This window comes from Colletotrichum chrysophilum (genome assembly GCF_026319265.1).
Source record: "Colletotrichum chrysophilum strain AFK26 chromosome Unknown scaffold_233, whole genome shotgun sequence".
NCBI lineage: Eukaryota > Fungi > Ascomycota > Sordariomycetes > Glomerellales > Glomerellaceae > Colletotrichum > Colletotrichum chrysophilum.
In genome coordinates, this window is record NW_026517520.1 from 45804 (window position 1) to 55407 (window position 9604).

Below are 9604 nucleotides of genomic sequence, written 5' to 3' on the forward strand. Positions count from 1 at the left end.
TGGTGATGCGGCGGAGATGGGGAAGCTCGTGTGGATGTTTTTTTGCGGGAAACTTTTTCTTCGCGGGTCCTCCACTCGGTTCTGGGTATCGTGTGCGGTCGTGAAGTTCGTTAGGGAGAGTATTACGGCGATGAAAAGGCTTCGAAGAGAGGGTCGAAGCTGAGGCTGTACAGTTGTTTTTTGTTTTTTGTTATTGTTGTCGAGCGAAGCGACGGTGGTGAGTCAGACGCTCGTAAAGGGATTAATGCGCGGTTGATAGGCACCTGCGGATGGGTGGAAGGGATTCGTTGATAATAAAGGGACGCAAAAAAATAAACGGGCAAGGGCGATTGGTAAACCTTGCAAGGAGCTTTCGGTAGGTCGGAGGGTGGAGCGGGTGTCGTGTGCGGGTTTTTTAGGAAGGGGATCTGACCAACCAGGTGCGTGGCAAAAGAAAGGTGGAGACGTAGAGGGAAGCGCGACCGGCGAACTGGGCAGGGTTTCACACTTCAGTGGGCGCTGCGCGTTGGTGCAGCGCTGAGAGAAAATTCTCGCTGCCTCTGTCCCCGCCTGCTGTTGTTGGACCTTGGGTGCTGGTTGGTCCATCCTTAACCCCGGCCGGTGCCCCGGGGAAGGAATGGGAATTCGGGGTGGCGCGTGCGAAGTGCGACGTGCTTGAGCTCCATCTGAAAAGTGGGAGGGAGAGCGCTATTTGGGCCGGCTGAGGCCCATCGACCTCGCCTATCTCTCCTGATTGGGTATGGCGTGCATGAGCGCGATTGAAAAAAATCGGAACGGGCTGGCTGCGGTGTTGCTGCTTACATGTGATTGGCTATTCGGCGGGGCGTCGCAGAGAGAGGGCTTCTGAAAAGCGAGGAAAGCTTCCATTCTATATACAGGGTAACTATTAAATGAACAGGGTCGTTTTGTTATTTTGCCTAATCTAACTGAATTAGGCACTTAAATAGGTTAATATAGCTATACTATAGTAATCTTACTAAAGTCTAATATACTTAAGTTTTTAAATATAAATACTTTTAGCTAAATACTTAAAATTATAAAGCTTTACTTAGCTAAATCTTAGCTTTCTAATTAGCTTAAATTAGCTAGAGTTTTACTTAGTTATTAATTAGTTTCAAAACTCTTTAGATTTAAATAATTTAAAGCCTAAAAATTAGTTTCTTTAATTTTAATTAAAAACCTATTATATTATATAACTTCTAATAAGTATAAAAAAGTATGTTAATAACTACTTATAGCTACTTTTAAGTTTATAATCTTAATAGTAGCTATATCTACTTTAGTAGCTATACTAATAATAATAACTATAATAATAGTATTAAAAAGATAGCTTCCTATAATAATAATAATAATAATCTTAGCTATAAGAGCTAACTTTACTACTATAATATAATAAATACTTCTTAATATTAAAAATCTTCTTTTTATTATATTAGTAATATATCTTCTTATTATTATTATAGTTATTTAATATTAATCTATTATTATTAATAGAGAACTTAATAGCTAGTAAGAGCTTTAATAAAAGTAGTAAGAGTAGCTATTATACCATATTGCTTTATAATCTTACTTATTATTTATTTTAGCTTTTAATATATACTCTTATTATTACTTCTACTCACTTAACTTATAATTAGCGCTAATATTACTAAAGCTTATAATATAAGTATAAACCTCTAAGAGGTTTTATAAGTTTCTTAAGTAGAAAGTATATATTAAGTATTACTTAAGTTAACTATAGGGGGGTTTTTATTATTAGAGAAGTTAGGATTATAACGTTAGTATTAAGTATTTCTCAAAATAATATTTAGATTAAGCTTAAAAGTAAGTTGTTTAACCCTAATTAATTTAAGCTAGAGATATTAGTAAAAGGTTAATAACTAGTAAACTAAAGTACTTATATTACTCTAATTAAGATACTAATAGTTATTAATATCTTTAATATAGAAAACTTTATTATTACTACTATATAGTTAATCTAAGAAAGTATAGTAGTAAAGTAAACCTTACCACTTCTAAAAAGTATTAGTATAAGTAGTAAATAGGCTTCTCTACTACTTAAATATATTTTAATAGTATTATATTAATTATAAAGAAGTTTAAAAGCTTAAAAAGAAATATTATAAATCAAGCTATTAATAAGTTTATACTATCTTTTAGTAGTATATTATTTATAAGCCTTATTGTTAAACTTTATATAGTATTGCTCATACTTCTTAATAACTATCTTATAAATTTTTATATATAAGATATATAGATTAAAGAGGTAGTAAGTAAGATAGGATTTTAACTTATAATAGCTACTTTTAGTAAGTAATATTATCTTATAGTTATAGTTATAAAGTTAATAAATAAAATAGTTAATACACTCTTTAAAGCATAAGATATATATTATCTAGAAGTATTATAGAATATCTAAGAAATTAGTATTAATCTAAATACTATAAAACTATATATATTTAGCTAATTATAAAACTACTACTTAATATATTATTATGCTTTTTATATACTTTACGTATTAATAAATAAATATAAGTCTTTTACGCCTTAATAAAGCTATTAAAGTTATAGTTATATTCCTTTTAAATAAGAACTTTATCAACGCTTTCTAGGTATATAGCTACCTCTATTATAAATTATATAGTAATCTTATAACTTTAAGTATAAAATTAAGGCTTAATAGTATTATTATTAGTATTGAAAGTAGTAATAGCTTCTTTATTACTTTTAAAAGCTTGTAGAACTATTTATTTTTTCTTAACGTTTAAAGTAATATTCTTAAGTATATACTGTATATAAAGCTATTACTTTAAGAGAGGAAATATATCTTTAGTAGTATACTTTAAACTAGTATTAAAATTAGTAATAATAACACTTAAGTTAGATATAAAGTTCTTAAAGAGAAACTTATATAGTTATAAAAGTACTTATTAGAAAAATTTAGTAGTTTTAGTAAAAAAAGGTAAAAGTAAGCATTAGATATAGTATTAATAGTAGAGAGACTAATAACTTAGAAAAAGGGTATTAAGAAGTAGTTAACTTACTTTATACTTCTATTAGTAAAAAATTAAAATAATAATAAATAGAAGGGGTAGTAGAGGTATATATTACTTACCTTATATATATTATCTATTATTAATAGTTTTAAGTTTCTCTTTAGTATATCTAAGTATAGCTAATATATCTAAAAAAAAATTATTAATCTCATTATTAATACTATATTATACTATATAATAAGGTATATTAACCCTCTTAGTAAGTTTATTAAGAAAGAGCTAAATTAATAATAATAAGCTATACTTTTCTTATTAGAAGTAGTATTACTAGTTATATATATCTTATAAGTTAACTTTATAGCTTTCTTGTTTAAGAAGATTTATAATATTATATAATATTAAGGTATTTACTATAAAGAGCTTTTTAATATAATTAAATAAGCTTCTTTTAAGGGGGCTATTAGAAGTTTTTATAGCTTACTTAACCTTATTAACGCTAAGTTTTTAGAAGGTTAGGATTATATTAAACTAATATTAAAAAGTAATAAAGTAGTTATAATACTTAAAACTGTTAAGAACCTCTTATACTTAGATCTTTATAGTAGTAATATATTAAATTTTACTTTTAAACTAATAGTTATATTACTTAGTACAACTTTTGTATTTTAATTAAGTTAAAATATATTTACTTTTATAATTATAGATAATATTATATTAGTTACTATTATTAGAAGTCCTCTTTTTATATATAGTAGAGCTTTTAGTATAGAGAGTAATATAAGTGTATAGCTAATACTTTTTAAAAGTAGAGGTTTAGATCTAAGCGTTAGATATCATAATAGTCTTAGAAAATATAAAATATATAAAGGAAGTAGTAATTCAATATACCTAAGAAATAAATAATATAATAGAAGCCTCTAATAAGCTTAATTTCACTTCTAAATAAGGGCGCGCGCGTAAGTAGGGGTCTTTTTAGCTAAGTTAGTAGTATTAATATTAGTAAGTTATATCGTAAGAGGGTAATACTTAAAGGGGTGGATTAATTGTAGCAGTGGTAGCGCAGTAGCTAGATTAGGCTAGCGCGGGCAAAATAACAAAACGACCCCATCAATTTAACAGTAACCATGTACAGAGGCCCAAGCGTCCACTGGTACGGTCGCCGACTTCAAGCCCAGCCGCACCCGCGCCCGCTCGTCCCCCTCAGAGACAGCATTGCGGTCAAAATAATTGGCGATATTCTTGGCGAATGTTGTTTCCGTTTCCGCGGGCATAACAGACCCCGCACGCCCGAGATCCCACTGCTGGTTGGCGTGTCTTCATATGCTATGCATTGCCTGCTGCAACTGCCACAGCCGACGCAGGCGCTGCCATAACCGAGCCGACTAGCTGCGGGAGGGCAGCCGACGTGAGAGTGTCTTGCAGTGCGGTGTGGTTCTCTTGAGGTTCTCGACGCCGCTGATCGGACCCTTGAGTGTACTTGATGTCTTGGGATTTGCGGTGAGTGGGGGCTAGCTCAGGCCCTTGGGAACGGTAAACGGATACGTATCCGTCTCTAGCCAACCGTGGACGGTGAAGCCAGACCTGGCTGGGCCTGGCGGTGACCGCTGACGGTGCAGGTCACGGGAAAGCCTGGATCGGCCCTTGACATTCCCGTTGGAAGTCGGCTCTGACGTTTTGGTGACACAGCCTCTCAGGTGCCGTACCTGCATTCGCCACCTTCAGCCTCAACTGGGTAAAGCCTGGGGAGGAACGGAGATCGTTGCTTCTTGTGTGGCTGAAGCCCGGAAATGGGTGACTCAGGATGCGGCGTTCGTTCATACTCATCTCCTCAGGACCAGATCGGCTTCCGATCCGGGGAGGGTCTGACATCATGGCGGTCATCCGGAGGCAAACGGGGATGATACCTGACCGACATGGAGGATTGGGGCACCTCGGCCCTAATCTTGTCGGCGATCCGCACCGTGCCGGTACCGGGTCCCTTCCCGGGATGGGGCCGTGATGGCCTAGCACAGAGCCGAGGGTGGATCGCTGCCAAGACGCACATTCCTCGGCCACAGTCGGTAGGTAGACAATGCATGATGGTTGTTACGCCGCCGTGGCCGCCTTGATCTCAGGTTTCGAGTGCAGAGCAACGGAATATCGTCGACAGACATGCCAGCTTCCTTATTGGCCATCCGCGGATGGGACTGCTTTTGGGCTGAGGGGTAGAAACATTCCCTGCTCGGGTTGCCAACAGTTGAAATCACCATATCACTTCACTTCATGGCTGGATTGCTTGGATTTTTGATGTATCTGAACGATAGTCTCGATTGAGTGGAAGGAAACCCATGTCAATATCCATCCCTGGCTGGTTTCATCCAGCCTAGTAGTCCTCTCCTCGGCTGATTACTTCCTTCACGTTTGGCCTGAGCAGGATGGTCTGCAAAATGTGTTAGACTGAGCAATGAGCAAGCCGGAAAGAGAATACGTACGTGCTCGAATTGAGCAGTGTAGGAGCCCTTCTTGTCACACAAGGGCGGGTAGGCCTCGACGATGCCGCTGGCCACGAGGTTGTTCAACTACACAAGTCAGCTTGGCCCAATATCGATATCCGGAAGACTTACCCCCAGAAGGTACTTGTCTTGTCCGAGACGATCCAGATAACGCCGGCAGAAGGGCAGGGTGCCAAAGTTCTTGTTAATGACGTTGAGAAGTCTCTTAGCAGAGTCCAGGCGCAGGGCAGCGTGGCCCTCGCCGCGCTTGGCGTAATGAGAGACTTCCATGTCATCTCTGACGTATCCGTTACCGGTACTCCCGAAGGTCTCGACGGCGAAGACATCGCCCTCCTCCATCTTGGTCGTGTCGTTGCTCTTGACGATGGGCACGCTCTTGGTGCCGTGAATGCTCCAACGCTCAATCGTGTGGCCGTTGAGGTTGCGGATGGACTTGACGGGGTACGATACGCCATCAATCTCACACTCGTAGCTCTCCATGACCTCCTGAATGACACCTCCAACATCACCAACGCGCACGTCGATGCCGGCCTCCTTGATACCCGCGTTCGTGGCAGCCTTCACGGCCTCCAGGAGGGGGTCGTACTGTGGCTCGAACGCCATGGTGAAGGCACTGTCGACGATGCGTCCGTTGACGTGCACACCAAAATCGACCTTCATCACGTCGCCCTGCTGCAGAACCACCTTGTTGCCGGCGTTGGGGGTGTAATGCGCAGCGCAGTGGTTCAGACTCAGGCCACAGGGGAAACCCATGCCGCCCTTGATGGCGTCGCCCTCCTCGAGACCCGGGTGGCCCGTCAGCGCGCGCACGCCGTCCTCAATGCCCTCGGCGATCTCGGTCAGCGTCTGGCCGGGCTTGATGTTCTTCTGGGCCCAGTGGCGGACCTGGCGATGGATCTCGGCGGCCTCGCGGTAGTCGGTCAAGAAGTCGTTGTTGAGGTTGTCGAGGTGGCGCTTCTCCTCGTTCGTCGTGCGGTAGAGGTTCTCGTCGCGGTACTCCTCCTCCTCGCCCTTCGGGTAGTTCTTTTGCGGGAACAGCGAGGACATAAGCACGCGGGGCGGGTCGGACTGGGCGGTCGGGTTCTTCTTCTTCTTCTTGGGCTTTCTCTTCTTCTTCTTCTTCGCGGCCGCTCCGGCGGCGGGCACCGCTACCTCGTCACCCTCCTCATCAGAGTCGTCGCTCTCATGGTCGACCCCGTTTCCCTCGGCGGGGTTTGCTGGCTTGCCGTTCGTCGCGGGCTCTCCCACTAGATGTTGAATCGTTCATTAGCAAACTGACGACCACAAAAAGACGTCGGATTTCCGGCTTCGAGCGTACCGTTCAGCTTCTTCAAAGCTTCGGTGGGAACTTGGGCAGCCATCTTGGCATCACTGGATTTGCGCGTGTGTGATGAAGTTGGTGGTGGGAGCGACAGATTTTTGACCCCACCTAGTAAACGCAAGGGCGGGGTAAGCCCCCGTAAATCGTTAACCGGGGAGTAGCCCCTTATGCAATGTCCAATGACCGTTTCACCTTGCAAAACGCCCTCTGTACCTAATAAAAGAGCGCAGGAGTTGTCGAGACTCGCCTGGGTAGGCTCGCTTGTTTCTGGCCAGCCCACAAAACCGTCGTTGTTTTCTCGTCCGTATGGGTTTGAGAAAAAAATCATCAAAAGCCAAGAAAGCCAAGCCTGCGACCGAGCGGCCCCCTTAAGCGCTTAGCCTGGTCAACTCGAAGACTAACGGCAAGGTTCCAGACAATATTACTCGTGCTGCGACTGGACTGCGGAGTTGCACGCGGCACGAGTTGGTTCAAGTCGGCTAAGTTTGCTTCTCTTACATGTCACAACGTCATTTGATCCCCTATTTTTAGGCTCGACTCGCCTCGTCTTGCCTTGCAAGTGTATCGACCAGGAACATGCAACTTTACGTACTTCACTCCTGCATGGAACCATAATTGTTGTCTCCAATGATTTTCTCTGGATTTTATCTCGTTTCCCGCACATCACGATCTCCACGATCAACAACCCTGCGTGTAAGAGCGAGCGACGAATGGTAGACTCTAGATACGGCCCCCATGAGACGACAATTTCAAACATGACAACCTGTCAAAAAAGGCCTCATACGTCGTATTGTTTCTGATGATCCTGCGAATCCCTCCCAGGGGGTTGTGCATGTATGGTGCTTCGGTTTCGGCTTAGTTCTTGATGCATCTGGCACCAGCCTTGCCACAGTCTGAGCCAACTCCGTAATCGCAGCAATTTCCAGATGGCGAACACTCGTAAATATGGTTGTTGACGCGCTTGGCGGTCACGACCCAAGTACCGGTGTTTGCCCAGTAGCAGTTGCCGCAGACAGTGAGCTGCTTACCGCGGCTGTTGCACTTGCATCCGTTATACTTGCAAGCCTTCTTCTCAAGAGAGATGCCCTCTCTCTTCTCCACCGCGGCTTCGAGGGTGTCCACATCGTCGGACCGTTCCGCGAGAGCGACAGGCCCTTCAGACTGAGCTACGCCAGCCTGGACGGTCATGGCGAGGAAGAGGGCGGTCAGGGGGGCGGAGAAGTGCATGTTGGTTGGTGTGAGCTTCGGCTAATTGAAGTCAGTGGGAAACTGAGGGGTTGCAGACTTTGATGACTAACTTGAACTTTGAAGATACGGAATCGTGTCCTGTTGAAGGCTTTCTTGCTTAATGGCTGAGATGATTTTGTTATTTGCTTCGAGGTATTGGTGGCCTTTTATGCCGTTTCTGGCAGATATCACGGCTCAGCAGAATAGTCTACCCATGACCACTAGTCTGTGAAATTCGGAGGAAAGGATTCCTCCGTCTGACGGTATTGATGAGATTCAACCTAAGCAGCCGTGTGGTTGATCTATCATAGATAAGACACTTGAAGTCCACGGGCCACGATTGGCTGTAGCATGTCGATATAAATGTTGTGCTACTGGTTTAGTTACTGCTGATTGGATGGTATTTCATGCCGCTACAAACCTTACGACGGTCTTGTCGTTTTGTTTTACGTACAAATGTCTTTGAACGCCCCTCGCATTGGTCGTGTCGTTACCTATTACAATTCGGATATTTTGACCCTGAAGCACACAAGCGAGTAGATGTATGCTTTACGAGAGTCGAGGCCAGTCTTGGCTAAATACTCATTGGCCCATTCCTGCCTCAAGTCTTATGTGCCAGCCCAATCAGTTGATGATCACCGCAGCCCATTGACGCGATCATCATATCAGTTCTTGCCCATTATGCGTCTGGACTCAAGCCCTAGGTTTCCAGGGATAGTAATATAGTCTCGTGATGTTGAGAAGTATAAGCATCAAGCTTAGTCCTATCTCAAAACAGAACCCGAACTAACAAAGCTTGAAACAAGGGACGGGTCGTTTGCGGGGAAAGGCAGATGGTTATGCAGCTAGTCTTTCAGCTCTGGCGCCGATCTCGGAAATCAGCCCACGATAGATGTGCTCATCGTTAGACTTAGGTCAAATGATTTTTCCAGGCTTATTAGCCCTGTAGCTTTACGTTGAGGCTTTCTGCAACCTGGGGCGCACTGCAGAGAGGGGTTGGTGAGACCTCAGATGAAAACGGCTAGAGGCCGTTGGCAACGGGCCGTCTCAGACCCTTACTTTGGCACCTGCTAGACCAGCTAGTGGCACAAAAGCAGCGGAGGAAATACCAAAGTTCATCCGTCTTACTTTTGTTCAACGTCATGTTGCACAACATGCAGCACGGCAACTCAAGCATCGTGATCTTTGCAACGAACAGTCGGTCGTCAGAAGATTGATTTGACGAGCCACGCTTTCGGTACTCTCAAGTGGTGAGTACAAACTAAGCGTTGACTAAAGAAAGCTTTCGCTGCTTAGTAGAAAAAATGGGTGATTCATCGAGTTATGGCTGCAAATCCTAGAAGATTAGTGGCCATATCTTGCAATAGATAAGTCAACGTACCCACTTCCGAAACACCCCCCCATGCGAAACACCAAAAAATAATGCCATCGCAACAACACCACCAATTTCAATTAACTATCAACGAGGTAAAGTGGCAACCACTATGCAGCTTTCGGCCTCACTAGGGTAATCAGAGGCACTGGATTCATCTGTGTTAATTTCCACCTCGCCAGCCTCAATCTGGGCT

General features: G+C 42.7%; 2 protein-coding genes across 2 annotated transcripts; both read right to left on the reverse strand.

Moving 5' to 3' along the window:
• Window positions 1-5358: 5358 nt before the first annotated feature.
• COL26b_013489 (uncharacterized protein) lies at window positions 5359-6849 on the reverse strand (the record flags this gene model as incomplete). The annotated part of the gene is made up of 4 exons (XM_053186087.1): window positions 5359-5415; window positions 5468-5554; window positions 5600-6735; window positions 6807-6849. The coding sequence occupies 4 exons, from the start codon at window positions 6847-6849 to the stop codon at window positions 5359-5361; spliced, it is 1323 nt and encodes a 440-aa protein (XP_053029980.1).
• An 815-nt stretch (window positions 6850-7664) lies between these two features.
• On the reverse strand, window positions 7665-8036 carry COL26b_013490 (uncharacterized protein; the record flags this gene model as incomplete). The annotated part of the gene is made up of 1 exon (XM_053186088.1): window positions 7665-8036. The coding sequence occupies one exon, from the start codon at window positions 8034-8036 to the stop codon at window positions 7665-7667; it is 372 nt and encodes a 123-aa protein (XP_053029981.1).
• Between the last annotated feature and the right edge of the window lie 1568 nt (window positions 8037-9604).